The sequence below is a fragment of the Phacochoerus africanus genome, chromosome 1 (assembly GCF_016906955.1).
Source record: "Phacochoerus africanus isolate WHEZ1 chromosome 1, ROS_Pafr_v1, whole genome shotgun sequence".
Taxonomy (NCBI): Eukaryota; Metazoa; Chordata; class Mammalia; order Artiodactyla; family Suidae; genus Phacochoerus; species Phacochoerus africanus.
Genome location: NC_062544.1, coordinates 198,434,411 through 198,461,651, shown reverse-complemented (window position 1 = coordinate 198,461,651; position 27,241 = coordinate 198,434,411). Strand labels below are relative to the sequence as shown.

Genomic DNA, 27,241 nt, shown 5'->3' with positions numbered 1-27,241 from the left:
TCCCAGCACGCGAGGTGCGGGGAAGTGGGTGCCGCCTTCCTCGGGCAGCTCCGGAACCCGGCCGGGGACGCGCGCGCGTGCCCGGCCTCGCGGCCTCTCGGCAGGGACGCGGCCAGGAGGGCGGCGTGCGCCCGGCTCGGCAGCTGCAGCGGCGGCTGGTGTGGGCGCTCACGTCAGGGCTGGGAGGAGGAAAGGGTTCGGGGCGAAAAGAGTGAGAGAGACATGAGGCAGCCGGGCAGGAAGCGAGAAAGAGTTAGGCGGAGGAGTGAGTTTTAGAGACGCCCAGCTTGCAGGACCTGCGCCTGCGGGAGAGCGTAGCCGCCTGGGCTCCGCGCGCCTCCTCCGCGCTCTCTCCTGTGTCCGCTTTCAGCACCCCGAGCAGAGAACAGTTCCCTGCAGCCCGCAGCGCTGTCAAGGAGCAGCAGCCGGCGGGGCTACCTGGAGCCTTAGACCCAGCTCAGGGGCACCCTTTGCGAACCCACTGTGCACGCCACCGTCTCCCCTCTGTTGGTGTGCAAGTAAACACTGGGGGAAATCATCCGGCGGCCTCAGGGAGCTCTAAAGAAGCCGAAGCAGAATGTACCAGGGACACATGCAGGTAAGACATTTCCATCGAACCGGTTAGGAATCTTGGGGACTTAATATAAGAGCAAGGTGGTTCACCAAGTTACTGAGGTCAAGTGCTACCTTCATACAATTCAACAAGTGAAGTGGTGCAACATGACCATGACATTTCAGTCCAGTGCTATCGGTAAAACTAGACGGGTTTCTGAGGGTGGGAGAAGGGGAGGAAAGACCTCAAACTTTGATTTGGGAAGTTTGTTTTCTGTGCATTCCCTGAGCCTGTTTCTTTAAACAAGATCAAGGAATCGAAACAGAGGAAACCTGGAGATGACTGTGTTTCCGTTGTAACCCTATTGATGCAACTCCGCATGTATGTCAACTGAAGGGCAAACAATAATAGGAAAGACAAAGCTTTTCCTTTACCGTCTGCAAAGGTTTCTAGACAGTTGGAACACTTTGCCACTTTCGTTTTATTTTTTTTTAACGTGATAATTTTTAAATGGTTTGTGCTGTATATTTACCCCTTCAGATGATGGGACATTTTCAGCTATTCCTAAATTCACAGGATGACTTAGGAGGATGAATTCCAAACATATGTCCAAGAGGCTTTCATGTTTTTCAGGAGAGGTGCTGTCTCTGCTATTAAAGCTCATCTGAGCTGAGAGCCACTGCTTCTCTCTGATAGTCTCTACTCTCTTGGGCAAGATTACTTTAACCTTGACTCCAGTTCTCATTCACATGGTTGGTTCTTCCTTATAAAGGCAGGTGTATGCTTTAGGGAAAAAACTGAAATACTAACTCAGCCTAATGTTGTTTTGTTTTGTTTTGTTTAATCATTCCTAAATGCTTTCGTCATCAGGTTTGATGTTTGGGCTTCCTTTCCATTCCAAAGATAGTCAAATACTGTTATCATATGTGGTGCTTTCACCCTAGTGTGTAACATGTGTGAATACTGAGAATGCTACTTCTGTGTCTTTAGAGCAATTGAAAATAGATAAATTAATATGTTATTACATACATGACTTAGTACTACCCAATATTTAATTTCCAAGTCTGTAGGAAATTCTTTTGGATTATAATTAACTTTTATTTAAAATAGTATTATAGCATATTCCTAAGTTTTGTAAGAATTCTGAATCAGCACTATCGGAATTCTAAAAGCATTTCCCATGTTACTGACATCATCGTGTTTTGAAAATTAATAGAATTATATCACAGTTGATGGAAAATAATTAGTGTATGAAGTATGTTTCTAAGTATGTATAATAAATATGATTTGCACATTTCTTATTAAAGCTACACCAATTGGAAAGTTAGTAACAAAGAAGCATTCAAACAATGACAGCTAAAACAATTAACAGAGGATTATTACCATAGTTTCATGCTTCATCTTCACCTAAGAGTGATACTTATAATTTTATGTATTATCTATTTATTATCCCTAAACAGTTTCTCCGCAGGAGTAAAAATAGGAAGATTTTGATAATTGGAGTCAATCTTCACAAAATTGCTCACTCACACAAAATTCATAATTGACTACTTGGGCAATTTATAAAAACTTTCCACTTTATTTTTTGTTTGAAAGTATGTTTTGTGAATGAAGAATTGAAGCCACAATCTGGTAAACTCAGCCCCCCCACCCAACAATTTAAACTCAATTTTCTGGATATTTCAAGGAAGGATGCTACTTAAACTTGAATTGTCTAGAACAATGTCTGAGGGTTTCATTTCATTTTGAGAGAATAGACAAAATCTAAGACTCTGCATATGCTCCTGACTTAATGGTTTTTTGCTTGTGCACTGCTGTAACAGCAAATATGATGGCTTGCAGTAAAACTCGCAAATCTTTGCTGCCAAGTTTAACTTGGAAACATTACTAAATAAGGACTGTAATCAATATACTTGCCAAAATTTCAGAGCACAATACTTTTTTCCTATTTGCTATTGACCATTGATGTTAACTTCTAAGACTGCTAAATGATATAATCATCTGAGTGGGAACACCCCAAAAAAACACTTATTATAACCTGATTTATAATATAGTTGTTTGCCTACATTTTAAAACCCCATTCTCTTTACCAGAGAATAGTATTTAGCCTATAGACAAAACCTCCATTGTGTTGGTACCTTTAGATTAAATAAAGAATTTTTCTTTATCAGAGATAGCATAATCTTCCTGTGTGTACCTGACTGAAACTAATCACAAGGGAGGAGAATAATAGCCCAAACACTTGAAAATATTTTTATTGAAAATCTGAATACATATTTGGTAAAGTGGACCAGGGATAAGCAGATTTACTAACATTTCTGCCAACTTTGGAGTTCTTGAAACACTGGTGTTACTTGGCTAATACCTTAAAACAGGAATGAAACAGAAAATATTTGCCATCATTAGCTGTGCCTTCTAATTCTCTTTTCTGTATCCAAGAGATGCTAAAATGCTTTGTAAATAGGCAGTCTGACGTGGGGAAATTGTTCACATGAAGTCTTTAAAAAAGTCTAATTTAAAACTCCTATAGTGCCTTTGTTTTTGCAATTTAATGATTTTGTAAAGCCTATTAATTCTTATACATATGGCTAATTCATCCAGTTTACCATAGAAACTGAATTCATTTTAGAAGCCACAAATTTTAAAAACATGCATTTGTTTTACTTTGCTAGTTTATTAGAAGATACAAGTTGACATCCATTAAAGACAGACAGACAAGTAAAACAATAGTATATATTTCTTGGATTCAAAGTAAATGCCACAGGTATATTTCTTGGGAGCAGGGCCCCAGAGTTGTGCTGTTTTCCAAGTGCCTCACCAGTTATTTCCAACGGGAATTCATCACCGCAGCAACTTCAGCAAAAGCTGTTTCTTTAGCAACTATTATAGATCTGCTTCTTCTTCCCTTTGACCAAGAGGACCAATGGTGTTTAAATACACTTTAGCATCAGTTCTGACCACCTCTCTATTCCTAATAAATGGCCTGTGATTTTAATCCCTCCAATAGCTCTGTGTGCACTGCACTGTGATGTTTTGTGTATGTGCAGATGAATTAATACTGCCAATTAGAGCAAAATAATTATGTCTCTGAATGTCTCTTAACCAAACTTTTTTTCTGAAATGATATAAAATCTGAGCAATATAATTTCAATTTTGAATTAAGATTTGTTGTTTTTATTTTTAATAATGCATCCCCAGTAATGTTTTTGTACAAAGAAGTTTTTTCAGAAGACAAACAAAAAAAATCTATTTGTAATTATAGCTGGTCTTTATTTAGGCATTCACAATAGACTTTTTGACTTATTCGAGCCTGCTGAGGAAACATTCCACACTCTCTGGCTTTACAAGACATTAACTAAAGAAAATTTAAGTAACAAAAATTATACGATTACTAACAATTTTAAAAGTAGCCATTTTAATTGTTTTCCCCTAAAGGGATTTTGTGTTTATCCTTATTTATGACTTTGCTTAAGCTTTTAAAAAAAATTTTATAAAAGGGAACAGCTTGTATAACATAAATTATGTTAATACATTAGATCTGGCCACTGGGGATTCATCTGGCTCATAAGAAACAGCAAACATAAGAAGCCAGTTCAACGTAAAATCGTAGAATGTTTTCTACATCTATAACAGAAGTTTGTCATAACTGATACCTTAAACAAAACTGTAAAGTAGATAGTGTTTGTCATGGGTACTTCCACTCCTCTAAAAGATTCACTTTTTCCCTCCTGATACCATTTTCTGTCCTATGTTATTTCTTTATCAACCTTTTGCTAACAAAAATATAATTAATACCAATATACCACAAACATGCACATGTGCACTAATACACACACGCACGCGCACACACACACACACACACTACAGTAGTATTTGTATTTTTAGAGGAGACTATTAGGGGTTTTTTAGGGAGAAGTATATTTTAAAGAGAAAAAGGTACTGCTGGCCTAGGTCTGGGTTTGGTAGTTTTGTTTTGGTCATAGGTCACTGCTGCCCTCCCCTCCCCTCTCCCCCCAGCTCAAATAGTACCTGTCCTTCCTCCTCAAAGTCTTCCTATGAATGATAATCAGTATTACGACTCCTCAAATGAATTTGCTTCGTACATGATTTATTGTCTGAATTAATATCAAATAGGACGCTATTGAAGGAAATTCACATATAGTAAAGTTGATGCTCAAAATTATGACGCAGGCTCCAGCAAAATTCTGAAGTGCCTTCTGATATATTTACAAGCAAATCATGCTTGGTATGAGAGTGATATTGAGCTTCTAACACTTAAAAATTATAATACTTAGGGTATAATATTGCTGAATATTTGATTAACCTGAAAATCTCATTCCCCAACTATACCGGCCAACAGTTTACTTTATAGACTTACTGTAAAGAACACAATATGTTCTTCCTAGATTTTGTTTATGGTTTATAAACATTCTTTCTAAAAACATGTGTTTGAAAGAAAAAATTCCAGCATACAAATGTTTTGACTATAAAACATTTTCGAAGTAAAGAAGAAGAAAAGGTTAAAACAGAACTTGTTAATTTTAAAATCCTGAATCTCTAGTATTTCCACTGCCAACCTAAGAAACATTCAGATGTGATGTACCATGTAGTCAAAACATCTGGCAGCCTACTTTTTTACACTTTTCGTTGAGATCACATGTTGCCAACACAGGCATAAGCTAGAGCTGTTGAAAGGCTTTATATTCTAGAATTAAATTCTCAACACAGTTATAGAATAACTGGTGTACATTTCCTGCACTAAAAGTGAAGGCAAACTCCAACCTAATGTTTCCTTATGGGACCTAAGTCCAGTCTGAGTGGTTGGGGACATCTAAACATGATGTCATTTCAAATACACTGATAAAGAAAATGGGGTTGCCAAGTTTCTGAAATATTAAACCTTTTCATAATTCAGAATTTGTGATGGGAAAAAAAATCTTGAAACACAGCATGGAACCCATGGATCAAAGACCAGATGCTGTAAATTTCAGGGTACATTTTTTTTCAACAACCCCTTCCTTCATCTCCACCTCATCTGCGTCTAACCCTCTTCAGCTATGCCATCCCCCTTACTAGGGGTACCAGATGGAAGACCTTTTCCCTGTTTAGAAATATTCATACATCTTATATATTATTATATTATGCAAAATATAAACAGAAAGACTAGCTGATACCCTATTAGTTAAATATCAAGACTGATATTGCTGATTGTTCAGAGCCCAGAATCTAATGGAGCACATTGCCAGTGTTTTCTTATAACTTCGTTTTTTCATTTATAAATTATTTGTGACAGAAGTGACACCTGTACTGCCAGAGGGAAATGTTCTTTGTCACTTAATGATTCTTGGTTAATTGGCTATCTATATATTTTTAAAAAGTGAATATTGACTTCTATATTGCATGTACATGAAAGTTCATCCCAGGTGGGTTAAAATAAGAGAATATATCTATGACTTTGCAGGTAGTCAGTGAACATGTGAGAGTATATTTACCAGTAGCTGTTTTAATGTCCTTATTTACAAATCCTATTATCTGTGCCATTTTGTGGACTATTTCTATTGACTTGTATCCTCATTATGGGTTGTATTTCCCTGCTTTTTTGTCTGCCTGGTGCTGTTTGATTGAATGCCAGACATTGTGAATTTTGCTGAGTGCTAGGGTTTTTTTAATTCCTTATTTATTTATTTATTTATTTATTTTTATCTTTTTTTTTTTTAAAGGCTGTACCCATGGCATATGAAAATTCCAAGGGTAGTGGTTGAATCTGAACTGCAGCTGCTGGCCTCCACCACAGCCACAGCAACACAGGATCCAAGCCATATCTACGACCTACACCACAGCTCACAGTAATCCCGAATCCTTAACTCACTGAGCGAAGCCAGGGATCGAGCCCATGTCCTCATGGATACTAGTCGGGCTCATTACTGCTGCACCATGATGGGAACTCCTCCTTTTTTATTTTTTAAGTTTTTTGATCGTACACAATTCAGATATTTGGAAACAAGAGTTCCCATCATGGCACAGCAGAAATGAATCCAACTGGGAACCATGAGGTTGCAGATTAGATCCCTGGCCTCGCTCAGTGGGTTAAGGATCCAGCATTGCCATGAGCTATGATGTAGGTCACAGATGCGGCTCGGATCCCACATTGCTGTGGCTGTGCCATAGGCCAGCAGCTGTAGCTCTAATTCCACCCCTAGCCTGGGAACCTCCATATGCCATGGGTGCGGCCCTAAAAAGCAACAACAAAAAAAATTGTAAACAGTTCGACCATTTCAAAGTTTGCTTTAAAGAGGTTTTACATGATACCAAAAGCTACCAAAATATTTCAGTCTGGTGCTGATTTGTTCTCCCTGCTGAGGTAATATTCTTCTGAGTCCTTTATCTGATGTTCCATTCACTAAGAGATTTCTTGACTTGGCTTTGAAAATGTCAACTCTTTATAGCCCTGTTTCAGCTCCAAGAACTGCTCTGCCTGCTCCTTTCTGATGGTCTGAGGGTAGTTTCCCCACATACCTCATCAGAACCCAGTGGAAGACTAGATGGGGAAGGCTCTACATGTCTCCAGAGCTCTCACTCTGTGCAGACTTCCCTCAAGCACTCTGCCCTGGGTATTCTAACACCTTGGGCTCTTCAAATCCTCTGCTCTATCTCCTCAACTAGGTGGAAATACCAGACTCTTTTAGGGTTCTTGCTTCCTGTACTGTATTCTGGAAACTCTTCCCTGGCAGTAAGCTAGGACAATTGTAGGCCTTGCCTTATTTGTTTCCCTTCTCTTGGGAATCCTTTGAGGGTTTTTTTCCCCCAAGGTTTAAAAATCACTATTTTGTATATTTTGTCTATTGTTCCAATTTCATATGGAAATAAATGACATGTAGCACTGCATAAGCTTAAAGCATACAACGTAATGGTTTGATTTATGTATGCTATGAAATGATTACCACAGTAGGTTCAGATACTATCCATCTTATGTACATACAAGAAAAAGAAAGAAAAAGGAAAAAAAAGTCTTCCCTTTGATGAGAGCTCTTAAGACTTATTCTAACAACTTTCCTATCTATCATATGTCAGTGTTAGCTACAGTCATCATGTTGTGCATTACATCCCTAGTATTTATTTATCTTATAACTGGAAGTTTGTGCCTTTTGACCACCTTCTTCCAATTCTCCCTCCCCCCAGTTCACTACCTCTGGTAACCACAAGTCTGATCTCTTTTTCTATGAGTTTGTTTGTTTGTTCCTAGAATCCACATCTAAGTGAGATCGCACAGTATTTGTCTTCCTCCATCTGACTTATTTCATTTAGCATAATGTCTTCAAATTCCATCCATGTTGTTGCAAATAGTACCATTTCCTCATGTTTTATGGCTGAGTAATTGTCCACTGAATATATATACCATAGCTTCTTTAGTCATTCATCTATCAATGGACACTTCAGTTGTTTCAGTGTCTTGACCATTGTAACTAATGCTGCTATGAATTTTTTAAGTTAGTGTACTGTTTTCCTTTGTATGAATTATCAGAAGTGGAATTTCTGGATCATATGGTAGTTCTATTTTTAAATTTTCAAGGGTCCTCCATACTGTTTTCCATAGTGGCCATACCAATTTACAAACCCAACTCTGCACAGGGTTTCCCTTTTCTCCACATCCACACCAGCATTTGTTTTTTCTTGTTTTTGTTTTGTTTTGTTTTGTTTCATTTTGTTTTGTTTTTGGATGGTGGGTATTCTAACAGGTGTGAGATCATATATCATTGTGGTTTTACTGTGCTTTTCCCTGATGACTAGTGACAGTCGTATACCTGTGGACTTTTTTATATCTTCTTCAGAGAAATGTCTACCTAAGTCTTTTGCCTATTCTTAAATTGGGTTATTTGGTATTTGCTATTGAGTTGCATAAGTTCTTTATATATTTTGTATATTAACCCCTTACCAGATACATGTTTTGTAAATATTTTTTTCCAATTCCTCAGGCTCTCTCACTTTCTTGATGGCTTCTTTTACTGTGCAGAGGCTTTTTTAGTTTGATGGGTCTCACTTATTTATTTTTTTATTCTGTTGCTGGTGCTTTAGGTGTTGTGTCGTCTTTTTTTGGCTGATCCTTATTAATACTGATATACTTCTCCTATTAAAACTCCATTAGATAAATTACCATCATTATTCTCCATGTGAAATTTCATGGAGTATTTCATCTTTATGTGTATTATTTTTAGACAATGACTTAAAAATTGCACAGATGAAAAATAATAGCTCACTGAGATAGGAAGAGGCTGATTATCCACCATTTCATTCAAGAGAAACACACAGAACTCTGCCAGCAGCTCTGAAATGGGGTGAACCTGAGCCAAGTGGGAGAGTTTGCATTGCAGGTGCATACATGATTCCCCAAAGCCTCTCCTCAGGCATAGATACCCCTGGAAAAACAGATACACCCTGTGAATGGGACATGATGTAGCAAAAACTTTTTTTCCCCTAAGAGAATGCCATATGGTGATCTATAAATCATGGAGCTTCCAAGAGCAATCAGTGCTTTTGTAATGCCAGATGCCAGAAATCTACCTAGGGAGCAACCAAATTCCCACTCCCACATACCCTCTCAAAAACCATGCTGTTTTTAAAGCAGGTGGTATGGTAAAGGGATTTAGAACCTTTTCAAATGAGTCATGATAGAAGGAACTGGGGATGTTTATCTTGGAAAGTGAAGAGCAGACTGTTATGACTTTAGAAATATTTGAAGGGTTATTATATAGGAAGGAGAATTATTCTATACATCCTTGAGTGTTAAAACTAGTATCATATCAGGGTGAAGTAAAAAGTTTCCTCAAGGCAGTGACAATAAGATGACCCTGGATATGGTACCTAGTTCTCACTGTGGTGAGATGCCTAATTGAGGACAGAAGAGGCCTAGAGTGAGGGGGAGCTGCAAGTGAGCACTGCACACACAGGCCTGTGATCTGAGACCATTATCCCTATGGACAAAATCCAGTGAAAAGCACGATGAGCTGGTATGTGTGTTTGTGTGTGCATGTCTATGTGTCCTACCAAAAATGGAAGTAGTCGACTGAAATAATGACCTAAAATGAGAAAATGATCAGTATATCCTGGCAGGGGGGGGAATATTCCTTGGTTACCTGAAAATACATAGGTAAACATCAGACAGAGCTATGCCAGTACTATGATGCAAAGTGATCAACGACAGTGAAAAGTCGGAAAATATGGAACCTTTTCAAGGAGATGAGAAAGAGGAAGACATGTATACATCATGAAAAAATGAAGCTGCTGGAGCTACAAAACATATTTTTAACTCTTTTCACATGGGCGTTAACTGTGGGTACATGGTTATACTGAATGGTATCCCCTGGTCATGTGGGAATATAACATCTGACTGGACAGATGATTATATGCACATGAAACATCTGGGCGCTTGCTGGAAATGCAGAATCCTAGGTCCCACTCTACATCTACTAAATCAGAAACTAAATTTTCCAAGATACCCAGAGACTTATATGCACAGTAAAATTTGAGATCCACTGATCTGAAAAGTTGACATAGAGAACAGAACCTGATCTATTGCCTTGAGACCTTAGCAAAAAGATTGGGTAGTTTCCTGACATCACAGAGGCATGATGTGGTTCCTGACAGAGGAGATGGCAAAAGCAACTATCACAACTATGTCTGAATAAAATTTCTTCCTTATATTGACATTGTAATCTCTCTAAATTGGTTGTAGTTTTTCCATCTGGAGAAAACTCTGCAAGTCTATTATACTCCATCTGAATAAAACAAACCTTCAAATATTTAGAGAACTTTTATGTCTTCATCCCATTAAATCTTTTCTTCTCCAAGATAAGCAGCCTAGTTCATGCAATCATTTCTCATAATGACATTTCTGATGCTTTAATGACTCCATGAACATATGACTCTCTGAGCAAGACACACTGTTCAAGATGTGATCTGACCAATGCTAAGCACTGTGAGATTATTTATCTCTTGGGAAAGACATCTACTTAGCTTAAGACTGCTATACCGCCTTAGACTAAATTGCCCTCTAAATTGTTCTCACATTTCTGTTCTCTGAATAACTTGGGAGTTATCTCACAGGTGTTAGGTCTTTATACCAGAATAATCTTGGATTCACCGGCATTGCCGTGAGCGGGGTGTAGGTTGCAGACTCAGCTTGGATCCCACATTGCTGTGGCTGTGGTGTAGGCCAGCGGCTATAGTTCTGATTGGACCCCTAGCCTGGGAACCTCCATATGCTGTGGATGTGGCCCTAAAAGACGGAAAAAAAAAAAAAGCATAATCTTGGATCCAAATGTACTCATTAGAATATTCTAGGTTAACATTTCCTTATGTTTCCAACAATTGCAGTAGTGTTCAGTTTTGAGGCCACAGAATCTTGAGTTTGAAGGACTCTTAAAAATATTTTGTCCAACCTTCTCATTTCACAGACGAGGAAACTAAGGTCCAAGAAAGCCAGATAGCTTAGTTAGCAGAGCTAGTACTGGAATGAAAGCTCCCTTACCCTGGTGTGCTATTCTCATTCTACCGTCATTCTTTATTTTGATGTTTGTTAAAAGCCAAAATCGGAGTTCCCGTCGTGGCGCAGTGGTTAACGAATCCGACTAGGAACCATGAGGTTGCGGGTTCGATCCCTGCCCTTGCTCAGTGGGTTAAGGATCCAGCGTTGCCATGAGCTGTTGCTCAGTGGGTTAAGGATCCGGCGTTGCCGTGAGCTGTGGTGTAGGTTGCAGACGCGGCTCGGATCCCGCGTTGCTGTGGCTCTGGCGTAGGCCGGTGGCTACAGCTCCGATTCGACCCCTAGCCTGGGAACCTCCATATGCCGCGGGAGCGGCCCAAGAAATGGCAAAAAAGACAAAAAAAAAAAGCCAAAATCTAAATGAAAATTAAATGTTATAATTAACTGCTAGATGTTTTCAAATACCCAAGAGTTTGGCATTTCAACATAAAAACTGATTTTTTTCCTGCTTTTCAATGTCAGTGTAGCTATTTGGTATTTTATTTATTTGATTTTAGTAGGCATTTACTTGGCTGACAATGGAAGGAAGTCTGATCTGTAAATCTATTTTAAAAGTGGAATGAAGTGCCATGAAAAGTTCTATCAGTTTTTTTCCCTAAAGGTATTTCTTACTGTTTCTCCTTGAACTGACTAGATTGACCATTTGAGTGAGCTTGTTTGATAGGTTCTTGGAATTAGTCTCCTAAATGCAAGTAAATCAATTAGGAGTTCTTAGCTGTAAGCAACAAAAAACAACACTGGCTCATTTAAGCATTAAGTACATTTGGACACTTAATAAGCACAGAGTAATGATGAAGATAGAAAAATCACTATTTTGCAATCATCATAGTAAGAACTAATTTAAGCCAGAATAATCAGTGGTTGCTAAATCTAAGGATGGTTTGAGGAGAAACAGCATATTTACATCAAAATATCACCCATACAAAAAAAAATAGTGCCTTTTACATGGAGGAATTTGTCAACATCCTAAGTAATCAAAATCAACATCACCAATAATGTTACCGACTAATGTCCATCTCCGATGTAAGGCCCTGAGAAGGATACATCAGTCCTGTAATGTTACTGCTGAGAATGCCCAACCTGAATCTAATCATGAAAAAATCAAAGATAAACCCAAAATAAGGGATATGCCATAAAATAAACAGATTATATGTTTTTCAAAAATGTCAGTATCATGAAAAACAAGGAAAGACATTTTTTCCCATTTAAAGACTAGAGAGATATGACAGCTTAAATGCAATACATGATCCTGGATTGGATCTTGGGCTGTGAAAGAAATTTGTCATAAAGCACAGTGTTGGCACTCTTTGAATATAGACTAGAGTTAGTGTGTTACATATGTGATTTTGATAAACTTAACTACGGCTAGGGCAAGAGGATATCTTTGTTCATAGGAAATACAGTCTGAAGTATGAAAGGGTAAAGGAGCATAGTGAGTGTAACCTACTCCAAAGTGATTTGGAATAATAAAAATAATATATACAATATAATTACATGTATGCATTAGAGAGAGAACACAAATATAGCAAAATGTTAAAAATTGGTAGATCTGGGAAAAGGTTATTATGAGAGTCCCATTGTACTCTTTTTGTAATTTTTCTGTAGGCCTTGTTTTCTTTTTATGGCTACACCTATGGCATTTGGATGTTCCCAGGCTAGGGGTCGAATCAGAGCTGCAGCCACTGGCCTACACCACAGCCACGGCAACACAGGATCCAAGCTGCATCTGCAGCCTATGCTGCAGCTTGTAGCAATGCCGCATCCTTAACCCACTGAGTGAGTCCAGGGATCAAACCCTCATCCTCACAGAGACAACACTGGGTCCTTAACCCACTGAGCCACTTAAGATTATTTCAAAATAAAAAGGTTTTTTTTATGATTTAAAAAATAATGCATTAGGATACTCACAGACTCTTGAAACCAGGATGGAAGGACCATGAAAACCCCATGTTGGAGCTTCCGCCACTGCCCCCCACTGCCAGGATCAATTCTGTAACATGACTGCTTCTGTGTTCCCCAAATATCAATTCAAAGTGCAGGCAGGGTAAGTTCCCATCATGGCTCAGCAGAAATGAATCTGACTAGTATCCATGAGGATGCAGGTTCAGTCCCTGGGTTAAGGATCCAGCGTTGCTGTGAGCTGTGGTGTAGGTTGCAGACGTGGATCAGATCTGACGTGGCTGTGATGTAGGCCAGTGGCTACAGCTCCGATTCAACTCCTAGCCTGGGAACCTCCATATGCCACAGGTACAGCCCTAAAAAGATAAAACAAAACAAAAAAAAACCCCCAAAGTGGAGGCAGGTGTTACTGGTAGGTGATGCTGAGTCATCACATCCATTCCCTATTTGCAAGGTAGTTTGGGAAAATGTGTCTGCTCATCACCAAGAGTCCAAAGGTAGACAGTTTTCCAAATATAGAGTTTAGATTTGGGAAAGTTAAAAAAATATTTAAAAATTCAATATCCACTATAACATGTATATATTACTTGAAAGTAAAATAGACTCCTATCTTGACTTCACTAGAGTCCACTCGGCCTTAGTAGATAAGAGTTAAAAGAAAATAATTCTCTTTAAGCCCTGAATTAATTTGGTACTATCTGCCATTACATGCAGGCCTGTAAGAGACTATAGTAGAGCCAGAATATATTGGTTTATTAAATCACAGAGCAAAGAAGAGAAGAATGATCCCTCCATCATTCATCAGTGTCCATCTACTGCTCACTTCTGTTCTTTTTGAGAAATTAGAAAGAGCTCTATAAAGAATTTAGTAATTAACCAGGGAATTAAAATACTTATCAGGTACCTTAGTGATAGGAACACTTTTTTTTCCCTCCATATGTAGGAATTTAATGTGGAAAACTGGGCACATTAGCATTTCATATTCACCAAAGAATGATTATAATCAAGATGCCCTGTGCATGTGAGTCATTAATATTGATATGCGGCCTATTATATAAGTCTTTAGGAAGATTTATGTAAGACAAGAGAAAGTTCTTAAGCTTGGGGCAAGATTAAATTAAGATAGAATCTTGGAGATGTAAAGGTCTTTAGAGTTGACATAGCACAATATTGTCATTTCACATATGAGGAAACTGAGGGTTCAGTCTTAATTCTCAGACTTCTGGAATTAATTGCCTTCCCCAAAATGGAAAAAAAAAGCATGTTAAAAGGCTTTTGATGGCATGCATGAAATGTTGTTTAATGATCCCTCACATCTGAAGAAGCTATAAAAACATACTGGCTAAGAGCTAGCACTCAGAATCAGACAACCCCAAGTTCAAATCCTGGCTTCACCGTGTATTATCTGTGTGATCTTCCTCTAATAACTTGCCCTCTGAAAACTTCACTTTCCACATCTGGGGCAAGAAGATGATAGAAGTATATATTGTGATGAGTTTGTGAAGATTAGCTCTTGTGTTTTTACAAAGCTAGCAAAGTATTTCATATCCATTGTGTATGGAAGAAGGGGTTTAGCCATAGCAGTGCTTATTATACTTGGTTTTTTACAATGGTGACAGATGCTTGATTTTCTTCTTTCCTCACAGCTTTGGATTTTCTTTTTCACTTCCCCATCCCCAATCTCTTGCCTTCTGAACATTTATTCATCCTTTAATATCCCACCCAAATGTTATCTCCTCAGTGAGAGCTGCTCTGTACCCTACCAGTACCTTCCCACCTCCCCTACACAGGGTGCAGAATTAGGGGTGTCTTTCTTAATACGTACTTAGAATGATGATCTTATGTCCATCATTAAAGCCATAATTAACATATAGCTTAAATTATATATTTTTGTCAGTCTCCTCAACTACTTGTATGCCCATCTGTAGTAGTGACTGTATATTCAATATATCTTTATATCCTTGGAGACTATGAGTGCTAGGTACCTACTGTTAATGTAGTATTTATTGAATGAATGAAAGAATGAGTTAATGAATAGATGAAAGAATGAATGAATGATTGAAATACACAGAAGAGTCCCTACCTGTCCTGAATAAGGACTCCAAAGTGCAGTTGGTATGGTCTTCCTGATTCTAAGACACATGGCCCCAGAATCTGGTCTATTCCCATGAGTTTTAGGAGTGAATACATATCAAGTGAAGTTTCCACACACTTGAAAGGGAATCAATTACAGGGAAACCTTATAAACCTTATAATTAGATTGCCACTGTAATTAAGCAACTCTCTGCTGTCAAAGCAGACTACGCAGTTTAATGGGTTCGACCTCTTCAAAGCCTGAGGACAGTCTAGGGCTGCACATTTAGAAATAGAATAGATTCTCCTAATGGTTTCTAACTATATCTCTAACTGGCCAAGGTCACTTGGAATTAGAATTCATACCTCTAAGGTTCTATACACCTCCTCACCACCTCAGCTAGTTGTCAACAGTGATTTTGATATAGTGCTAACACGCACACTCTTGAGACTGCTGAGACGACAGAACATCATAGTTAGAACTGTCCTAAGAGGATGTCATTTGCTTATACCCAGTTGTAAGGGTTGCTTATACCTCTAGCCCTGACCTTTTCATACTTAGGCGTGCACACACGTGCGCACACACACACACAAATACACACACACACACACACACTCTTTCCCAAGGAGCCAAAGAAGGAGCTTCACTCACAATGGTCATCCAGGGGATGTGTCTATTTCATGAGCCTGTCTGAATAAGGTCTCCATAGATCTTATTATGTCTCACACAGTTATTCTAATATGGGAGCCTGGGATATGGAGGAACAATTCTTCCTGTTCAGATACACAGTAAAAAGATTCGAAAATCACATGTCAAAGATCTCTCTAACAGGAGAGAGGAAATAACTATGCCAGTAATATGTGCCATCTCTGGGAAGATTATAAAAAGGGACCCTACCCTCTCTGAGTGGGTTGAATACACAAAAACTCTCCTTTTCCCTGGAGGACACAATCCCACACTCAGGCATATGATTTGGCAAGTGGAGTTAGAGGGTTGGGTTTCAGACTTGGCTTGTGCCTCCCTGATCCAGACATTCTTGCAGCACCAGTATGTTTGATCATATGTATGTGTGTGTGCGTATATAATGAACGGTTAATAAATGAGCCCTGTTTTACCAAAGATAGTCTAACACAGATTGGATATGAGTTTGCTAGTCTTTATGGAATGTGATTGGCTTACAAGATTACTGGCTTTTGGAAGTTCACTTGTGATACAGTAGGTTAAGGATCTGGTGTTGCTGTCGCAGCTGTGGTGCAGGCCACAACTGCAGCACCATTTTGATCCCTGGCCAGGAAACATCTACATGCTACAGCTGAGGCCAAAAAAAAAAAAAAGATTACTCGCTTTTGTTCCAGCTCTAGGATTCTATTATTATCGAGTACTTATTTAGTGATACAGTGCATCTCTGAGGATTAGGTCAGGGAAGATTTTTTTCCACTTTACTAATAACCGTATCATGGAAAATAAATTTTAAAGCTTTGCTAACACCAAGATACTTGTGTTTCCTTAAGACACCAAAGAACAACGTCTCCTAATTCTTCAAAGGATGTACTACTTAGGAGGATCCCCCTGTACTTCTCCTCTCCATTCTGCAAATAACAAGAGATACTTTTCCACACAGCTATCCTCAATATGGCAGAACTCTCAGCTGTTCTAGAATATTTATTAACTCTACAACAATAGTCACTTTTTGTGAGAGCCTTGTAAAAGTTAATCTTTACAATGTTTCAGTGAGGTTGGCAAAGGATGGCTATTTTATCTTTGTTATGCTGATAAGGAGACTACAGCTCACAGGGTTTGAATGCTTCACCCAGACCTCCACATCAAATCAGTTGGGAACTGAGGATCAGAATCTGGGTCTTCAGTTTTTACTCTATTGCTTAAGCACACATGGCAAATTCAGGCCACATCTCTACGTCAATAACTCAGCTATAGCAAAATGACTCAACTAACAGGGGACAAAAGGATTTTGTAAGTTTTCTGGAACATTGCATGGCCTTGGAGGGTAGAAATCTCTGATGCATTCTTCCTACCATTTATGTAAGACAGATGCTAAATCCATGCAGCTCTATCAATTCTCTGAACTCAAAGTCTGTATATATTAACTTAGTGCCTTGAGACTACCTTTGTCTGTGATGAGGTGCACTTGCCTAGTGGAGTACATACAGCTGTGAGGCATCTGTTTGTGCAGAAAGCCTCCCTAGAATCACAAATGCCCAGGAATCCAGGAAAATAATAAGGCTGTGGGATTAACTCAAACTCAAAATCCCAGTGTAGAATCACTCTGTGTTCAATGTGTAGAAGTAGAATCTTGGGTTGTATGTATAAACTACATTGAAATAGCCTCCCAAACCTGTCATTTACCTAAATATTTTACTGTTATGTTTTATTTTGTACTTTGTTCTTATAAGAAATTTTAAAATAATATGGTGATGAACCAAATTATTTATCTTTTACTTTAAGGCTTTAACCTCTATTAAACCCATCTTTGACTTTAGTATTGAAAAATTAATCACTACATGTTTGGGGGAGCTCTCTTAATTTCTTCTGCTCTTAGAGATTAATTTTTTGCAGGGAAAAAGAAAACAAAAGCTTTGTTGAAAGAGAACTTCTAATTGGCAGGATCAAAATTAATGGGAATATGTATGTATATTTTTAATAATCTCAATTGATCTTGAAACATACTTAAAATGGAACCATAGTTCCCTTATTTCATCAAATTAATTTTAAACTTTTCATTACTTTAGAAGTGGAAGGCCAAGAAATAACATTATAAATATCAGAAGGTAGTTGATTACCTCAATACCAACTCAAAATAAAACTAAAAATAAAAATCATGCTTTGTTTTATAGCTAAATCAGCCTCCATGAAAGTAAGGCCCGGGCATCTTCACTTTAACACTCTGCAGGGAAATTTAGTGCACACTGACGTGCGGAAACACTAGCCTCCAAAATAAGATCTGACTTATACGGCCTACCCATCTGGCCTTCTCATCTACAACTTCCCCATAATTTTGGTGCTTTACCAAACTGCATCCACTGCTTCCATGCCTCTGGCCTTCTCTAATGAGTTCTCTCTGAACAGAACATTCACCATTTCATCTACTCGATTAATCCTTGTCCATCCGTCAAAACTCAGTTAAAGGGTTCTTGCCAACAAGGAGTCCTCCCTGAATCTCCAGGGCTGGGGTAACCACCCTCCTCTCTGCTCTCCTAGCAGTCTATACCTGTGCAGACCTTTTGTCTCCTCTCCCCTCACCCCACTTTCTGGTGAGTCCCCTTGGCTGTGTCTTGTTCATCTTTTTAACACTGGCACTTAACACAAAGTCTGCTCATGGTAGATGAAAAATACATGTTGTAAAAAGTCATGAATCACTGAACTAATTCATCTTTAAAAAAAAAAATAGTTGATTTACTATGTTGTCATCTTTTATTTAGCCTGAATTAATTTTTTTAACTTGATGTAAGCTTCTGGAAATCCCCATAGATCAGTATAGACTGAGCATCTTACCTGGGGTCTTTGAAGGTGGAATTAAATTAAATATTCCATGAAAATAGAATATTCCCTTTAAAAAACAACTAATGCTGAGTATTACATTCAAAATCCTGTCTGATTGATTAATAACAAAAGAGAGTGGGGCAGGTGTGGGAAACCAAAAAATAGTAAGCACTAGCAGGCAAAAGAATTGGATCCCAGACCAATTTCTGCCCTAACTAGTGAATGATTTAGGGAACATATCTGGCTAGGGGTCAAATTGGCACTGTAGCTGCTGGCCTACACCACAGCCACAGCAATGCCAGATCCAATCCGTGTCTGCAACCTACACTACAGCTCACGGCAACGCCGGATCCTTAACCCACTGAGCAAGGCCAGGGATCGAACCTGCATCCTTATGGATGCTAGTCAGATTCATTTCCAGTGAGCCATGTCAGGAACTCCCAGGAACAACTCTTAATTTCTGTGAGTCTCAGTTTTCTCATCCACAAAATGACTAAATAGAATCTTAATCTTTCCCCGGTACTATTATAACTCTAAACCAAAATTTAGTAAATTAACATTTTGAAATATTATTTAATACAATAAAATCAATTTCAGTAAATGATATATAGAATTTATATTTGTGAAATCGGATTTTGGGAAGAAAAACCATTGATCCAACTTTACCGTAATATTAGACTAGTATTATATTTACTCTGGCTTTTTTCGACTTAGTTACAGAATGTTTGGTCATGTGGATTTGGATTTTTTCCCTTTATTTATTGGTTTTTTAATTGGTTAATTACATGACTTGATTTTCCTATGAAATGGTAACCATTTGTATTCATGCTTGTGAATTACATTATTATGAGTGATATGAAAGCCATGACATTATTTAACTAAGTAGATGATCTTCACATTTTCCTTATGGTTTCAAAGACATGGGAAAAAATTTTGAGTGAGGTATTAATTCAAGTTATATCACTCCATACCTGTGTGGCCTTTGGACAAATTATTGAACCTTTCTGAGCATCTCAGGATAGAAAACTGAAGTGTATAATAAGTTATACAAAAGATTGATTTTTTGATTTCTAACTCTTGACAATAATAACACGGATTTTTTTTTTTTTTTTGCCAAATTTTAGCAGTGGATTCTCTACTTAAGAAATACCTTATATTACTGAGGATGATAAAAGATTGTTCACAGTATCCAGTTAATATAGTGCAGTGTCTCATTAAAACAGAGACTAGCACTTCCACTTTTTTAAAAGGCTACAGTAAGATTATCTTAATGGAAATTATACCCTCAAACCAATAATGGACTAACTTAGTTGCAGTAAAAAGTATTTCTATTTTCTTTCATCTGTCTCATTTCCTCAGTGAACCCCAAAGAAATGTAGATACTGGTGTGCTACTCATCTGATACAACTACAGATCCTTTGGGAACTGCCTTCAGTATGCCCATTTAGAAGGAATTGGAGGAACAGATATGAGGATAAGTAAAAATGGGAAACTAGATAATGAATCTATGCTTACCTTTGTGAATATTTAAAATAACGTGACATTGTAAGTCAAAAGTAGAGACCAGAAACTAACACTCTGACAGAGCTGGAAGTTCTCTTTTGTAGGAGGCAAGCAAGTTTAGTATCTGGGGGCAAAGTTTTAAAGAATATTGATTTATTAGAGAACAAAAAAAGCTGATCAAATGAGAGGAATGTTTATGCATTTATTCATGCATTCTTTAAGTAAGCGTGATTGTGCAAGTGAACCATAATCTACATAAGGACCTAAAACCCAGAGACTTAGAGTTCAAATTTTTGACTTTATTCCCATTGCTGGGTCCATGTGGCCTTAAATAGCCTATTTGATCCATTCAGAGGTCCTCGCCACAGCTTGTAGGATGCTACCCAACTTAGTAATGGCAAAGATTATTTTGCCGGTTCTTGCTTCTTCTTCTTTCTCACTTCCTACACCCTCCTTATGCACCCAATTAAAATAGACACCAAGACACAGACATTGAAGAAGTGCTTTCCTTTTATTGACCATTCATACCTGACTGTAAAAAAATGTTGGTTGCACTTATCTCTGAGGCTCTAACATGCCCTTAAGAGAGCAACCCTGAACCTCCAGCCCTGCTGTCCTGGATCACAATGAAAATTCTAGACAAAGTGAGTCTGCATAAATCTTCAAGAGGCATTCCAGAGGCAGGGGGAGCCCTTTGAGAAGCATAGCGACTGAATGTCACCAGCCAGGACAGGCAGGCATAGATGACAGCCTTATTGGGAATGGTCTAAATGCCATACCTCAAGCCTTCTGTGAATTTGTTGGTACCATTCAGAGCAGCAGCCAGCCTCCTATCACAGTGAACAAGGCCTCCAGGCTAAAAAAGCTTTTCTCCTCCTCCCTAAAAACAGACCAAACAAAAAGCAGGTTTGGAAAGAGCTGCACCGTCACAAATGTTTGCATCGTCTTTAACCAGAACTTTTCACTTAAAAAAAAAAAAAATCATGTTCTGATTTATATCATAGTTTATGTTCATGATACTTAAATTGTCAAGTACAGGTCATACCACTAACAGAGGCACAGAGTGTTAGTTACCGGCATTTCCAGTAATTATCAGATACAATTGGTTCACCATGAAGCCAGAACTAGCCTCCCAATGCCGCAGTTAGTGTGATTTCCTTTAGAATATGCTTGCATGAACTACACACTGGCCAGAAGAACTCCAGCCCATTCACCAAGAAGGTTAACACAAAACCTACAAAATGGTGGGAAAATCCAGGCATAAAACTAATTATAACAGCAATTAGTACATATATTTTGTTTTTACTCATGCAAGGTATATGGTATAGGTGTGAAATCACAACACAACCTTTGGAGGAAAAGGACATTCTCATGTAATGTATATGTTCCATACAGTGCCTGACACACTGTACAACCATAACACATGTAAGTCACTGAAATCCAATTTATTTTCTGGCCACGCTCCCAGGAAAGCTTATCTGATTTCCAAACTGTGGGTGCTAAAATAAAATCTGAGAAACACAGCAGAATAAGAAATAGATCTCTTCAGCATATCTGATATCCACCCACCCTGAGTTTTCATTCTTCATCTTATTTTCTTTATTTTGGAACCTGATTCCTTTCTCTGAAACTAAACCTTTTCAAAAAGGTATGTATCCAGTCATGTTGATAGAAATAAATGTTCATTCATTTTTATTGTTATTATTATTAGTAGTAGTATATTATTATAACTGTTATTCATGAAATATTTTTGAGCACCTCTTTTTATAGAAACAAAGATTTATGATAATCCCTTTCTTTAGGGAGTTTTTATCTGAAATGATAAGAAAACTTACATAACAAGATAAGATTTAAATAAAATAAGGAAACTCACCAATTTTTGTTGTGCTTCTCAATTCTGAAGATCTGTGTTTTTAAGAATTCCTGAAACTGTGGAATAATAAAAATGGAAATTTAAAAAATTTTAAAACACAGAAAGTGATATATGACTGACTGGGTCACTTTGATGTACAAAAGAAATTGACAGAACACTGTAAATCAATAATAAAAATTATAAAAATAAAACTGTTGAAATATTTAAAAAATTAAAAATAAAAATAAAACAATACCAATGTTAAAAAATTAAGGAAACTCAAGAATTTTCATAAGGCAATGTAGTTAAATATAAAGTATGTGGAAAATAAGCATTTAAAAATATGGCTGATGTGCACATGACTTATAGATGTGGTACACTCAGTTTGAGAGTAAATTAATTGACTATATATACAGTGCTTTAAATTAAGTATCAAAAAATAGTCCCAAATCAAATACAAAAGATTTTAAATTTTTTCTCTGCTGAAAAGGTTAACTTTTTACTGACCCCAGCTTAAAAGCACTTTTTATAAATTTATAAAGGGAGGGAATTCTTTGAAGCCTTCCTGGAGTTTGAATTAGTAACCCATATATTCCTTTTATTGGTGTTATTTCATAGCCTAGATGTTATATGAGGAAAATGTCCCTCTTCTAAAACAACAGAAAGAAAATTATTAAAGATATTTCTGCCTGGGGATAGGTAAACATTAAAGTTTGGCAAACTGCCATTTCAAGCTATTCATAAGTCAAAAATATAGTGGCATAGTAGTTCTCCTGATTTCCTTCATATAAAAAATGTCTCAAATCTGTAAAAAAAATCTTTTTTCCTTTTATCATGACACAGCAATTTACCCACTAGAGAAAATCTTTTATGGAAGTTAACCCAGTATAAAATTTCATTGTGGAAAAATAATTTCATATACAAATGTAACATGTTAATGAACACTACTCTTTTTACCATAAAACCTTTAGTAATAAAATCTGAAGTTAAATAATTTTTTTCATGAATCAGTCATGCTCTATTCCTCAGGATTCCCACTGAGTTAGGTATTGCTTGACCAAACAAACAACCCAGATGATAAGTGCAAAATCATTTATATTTATAAAAAATGTTCAGATATTGGCATGAATAAATTAACTAAAATAATAGCAACAGTTAAGAATATTGCTTTACAACTAAATATAGTATTCACATCCTAAAAGTGACTTAAGAAATCCATCAGCCGTCCTCTGTCTGAGTCCTTGGCAGCTCAACATCCTTCACCTCAGAGGGAAAGGGCAAGGCCAGGCATTTACTGACAGCACAGCACTTCCAGAACTAACCCTGACTCTGGCAGCTCTAGTGGTATACATCTGCTGCTTTTGAGAGAAATCAGCAATCATCTTTTCTTTTGCATCCCTGGACAGATAGCCTAACTAGATATATTCAAGGACAATCAAAGTAAAAGTCACTTGGGGATAGGAGTTCCATGTTCGCACTTTGTGAGTCTCGTCTGTTTTAATTTAGAAATTCCTTAAAGACAGGATCATGAACATTCACATATAGAGAGAAATGAACATAGATAGCAAAAAAAAAAAAAAAAATTCACAGCACTGAGGTGACATCCAGTTAATAAGAAGTTAGTTTCAACATTAGAGGTAGCAGTAAGGATTTATAAAATACTTTGAATGCTATGATCTAATAATTGATGAAAGTCATTCCTTTCCAGGGTCTGACCTGCCATGTTTGCCTGAGGAATGAGATTGAGATACTAGAATAAAATGAAGGATAGAATTAAGAACAAAAAGATGGGATATTTCGTGTTGGTGGTAGTGGTGATACTATAGCATTTACTTATTGCTTTTTATGGAAAGGAATATTATTTTCCTCAATTTAGTCGTTGTCTAAATCACTAATAGCCATTATTTTCCTGTCTCCATAAACTTAGCCCAAATACCTCCTTATACTTTTCTATAATTTCTCGTGTTGATTATTCATTCTGTGTTTACTCTTTAATTTATTATACACCGATGCCAACTATGCATCAAGACGAAAATCCAGACAATTTGCTTCAAATCTCTCTTATCATTGCCTTCCATTCTCCTAACCTGAGTCCTCTCTACAGTTTGGTTTCTTCACCTCGATGGTGAGGAAATTAACATACAGAATGGTCTGAGGGCCCCTTCAACTCTGAAATTCTAGTTCAATACAATAAGATATCAAGGTTGTTGCTTTGTTTTAATTTTGTTGTTGTTGTTGTTGTTGTTGCTATTTCTTGGGCCGCTCCCGCGGCATATGGAGGTTCCCAGGCTAGAGGTTGAATTGGAGCTGTAGCCACCGGCCTACGCCAGAGCCACAGCAACGCGGGATCCGAGCCGCGTCTGCAACCTACACCACAGCTCACTGCAATGCCGGATCGTTAACCCACTGAGCAAGGGCAGGGACCGAACCTGCAACCTCATTGTTCCTAGTCGGATTCGTTAACCACTGCGCCACGACGGGAACTCCTTTGCTTTAATTTTTAATGATACAGAATGATTATCACTTTAAAGAACATCTCACTGTATGAGACAGTTATGGATGCCTGTACCATGAATGGGGCTTATTCTTCTTCTGTTATACAGAAAACAGACAGTATATAACATTACAGGAGAATTTAAAAACAAAAATCTTTATTTTGGAGAAAACACATTTTCTGTAAATTGTAATTAAATTCCAGTAGCTTTTTTCTCTAACGTAGCAAAGATGGGACTTGAGCCCAGAAAATCGCTCCAGAGTCCACCCACTTGTGTACAATATTATTAAACAAGCATTGTAAAGCATTTATTGGAGTGTTAGCAGCAAAGGATGCAAAGCTGAATGAGGTATGGGCCTGTCCTCAAGGGAGTTACAGAGCCAAATCGTCTTTGAGCAAAGCCTTTCTCCAAGGCTCTGCCAAGGAAGAAGACAAAGCCCTTTGTGTCCAGAATCCCCAGAGCACTTTGACCCTTCTTTTCTCACAACAAGGGGGTTATTGTTATTTGGGTTCACCTCTCAGGTCCCTTACTTGAAAGGAATAAACATTACTCATGTTCGCACTCTATGTTTATGCTGTAAAATGCTTTAATGCTTTTTAAATAATGGAAAGAATACCCTGATGTTTACATGTGGACAGTGTCTTATGGTAAGTACTGTGCAAGGATGAAATAAGAGCCGTGGTGAAGTAGCTGCAATTACAAGAACAAAATCACCATAATAATCCCAATTCAGATTTCAGGGTGGTTGGGTTTTTTTTTTTTTTTTTTCCCTTTCCTGGAAGAAAAAAAGAATATAATGGAAAGATTTGCTTTATTTTTTCAGTAAGTGCAGGTAAGATAGAGCACATTTTTTATTATGCATATTTAAGTCTTTCCTTACATGACTTAAGAGTTTAGCTTCTGTTAAACCAGACTACTTTCTGTGGTTTCTTTTTTTTGCATTTTTTTTTTCAAACAAATTTCCAGATTTAAATTTCCGACAGGCTTTCTGGAAACTATAACCTCTTTGTTTTTAAACTTTTCATTAAAGTAATAGCTGTACACGTCTGTGATTTGGGAATTCTGAGTCTCCTTTCTTCGCCTATTCTTAGTACTAAGGTCACATACATTGTACATTGTTGCTTAATTGAAGAACAGAATCACAATGATGGTTCCTTCCTCAATAGTTTCCTAAGAGAGACCTGCTGACTTGTCACAGAAAACATAAAAAACACATTTCATTAATTTTCATTCTGCTCTCGAACTCTTCAAGGCCATAAGTTTGGATGTGTTATCACATTGCCCATCTGACGATGCTCTCTCTCATTACCATCAGTCTATACTGGCAGGTCTGGCAATTCACAGTGGAATATGATAGACAGACACGCAAGAGAAGTTCGACAAAACTTAAAAGGGAATCACAAAATTAAAGTTTGATTTTTTTTCTGATCATAGAAGTCATGTATGTTCAGTGTAGAAAATTTGGACAATAAAGTTAGGAAGAAATACAAAATCATCCACTATATGATAATTATTAATTTTCAGTGATTTGTCATGAACTATTCTTTCTATAAGAGGATGTAAGTATCCTAAGGATACCATGAAATAGTAATAATATTTTATTCCTATTGTATGAATAATAATCAAAATAACCAACATTTATGGGATTATTACTCTATATTAGGCATTCTACTAAGCATGTTACATACATTTTTTAACTTAATTCTCTCTGGAAATGAATTTCTGAAGGAATATTTGTAGTTCTAAGCCATGGTTGAAGTCACCATGTAGAGTCAAGACTAATGGTCTTGGCAAGTGATCCAAAAATTATGGAAAACAAGTATTAAAATCATAAATTAAAGATTAAGACATAAGTTTAAGGAATTTTATAATAGAAGTAAATTTTTTATTTTTCGCTTTTTAGGGCCGCACCTGCAGCATATAGAGGTTCCCAGGTCAGGGGTCTAATTGGAGCTACAGCAGCCAGCCTACGCCATAGCAACACAGAATCTGAGCCGTGTCTGCGACTTACCCCACAGCTCACAACAACATGGAATCCTTAACCCACTAAGCAAGAGCAGGGATCAAACCCTCAACTTCATGGTTCCTAATTGGATTGTTTCTGCTGCGCCACAATGGGAATGCCCAGAAGTAAAATTTTTAAATGTGGTAAAATTTAAACTCATATATTGTCAAGTAATAAGTTATTTTATCCAAAAAAGTCCTTTGCCATCATTTTGAGTTACTAAGACCTGATCTAAAAGTGAAAAAAAAATTAAAGTATTAAGGATTTTAAACACATATATTCATGCACAAACACACAGACTTAGATTCATGCTTCAATACCACTAAATGTATCATGGGCAGTACACTGTTGTGCATTTTCTTTCTTAAAAAACCAAGCATTTATAGGAGTTCCCATTGTGGCTCAGTGGTTAACGAATCTGACTAGAAATGATGAGGTTGTGAGTTCGATCCCTGGCCTTGCTCAGTGGGTTAAGGATCTGGCGTTGCCGTGAGCTGTAGTGTAGGTTGCAGACACGGCTCTGATCCCATGCTGCTGTGGCTCTGGTGTAGGCTGGCAGCTACAGCTCCGATGAGACCCATAGCCTGGGAACATTCATATGCTGTGAGAGCGGCCCTAGAAAAGGTAAAAAGACCAAAAACAAACAAACAAACAAACAAAAAAAAAAACAAGCATTTATAGTTTTGTATTTGCATGAAGTCATCTTAAATATTTTATCTTATAAAAATAAATACTAACTCAAGGAACAAAACTGATCATTTTCCCCAAAATGAAAACAATCTGGAAAAAATATATTGCTATGAAAACTACAGAAATCTCAAT

At 37.4% G+C, this 27,241-nt stretch overlaps 1 protein-coding gene across 5 annotated transcripts in view; it reads left to right on the top strand.

Annotated features, from left to right (window-relative positions):
• Positions 1-237: 237 nt before the first annotated feature.
• PEX5L (peroxisomal biogenesis factor 5 like) overlaps positions 238-27,241 on the top strand; it is a 251,334-nt gene continuing 224,330 nt past the window's right edge. For 2 of the 5 annotated variants that reach the window (XM_047787084.1, XM_047787044.1), the window contains exon 1: positions 238-598. In XM_047787084.1, coding sequence (XP_047643040.1) covers positions 578-598 — 21 coding nt within the window. In that variant the 5' untranslated portion in view covers positions 238-577. The remainder of the gene's footprint in view (positions 599-27,241) is intronic. The other 3 variants (XM_047787053.1, XM_047787075.1, XM_047787066.1) reach the window with 3 other exon arrangements.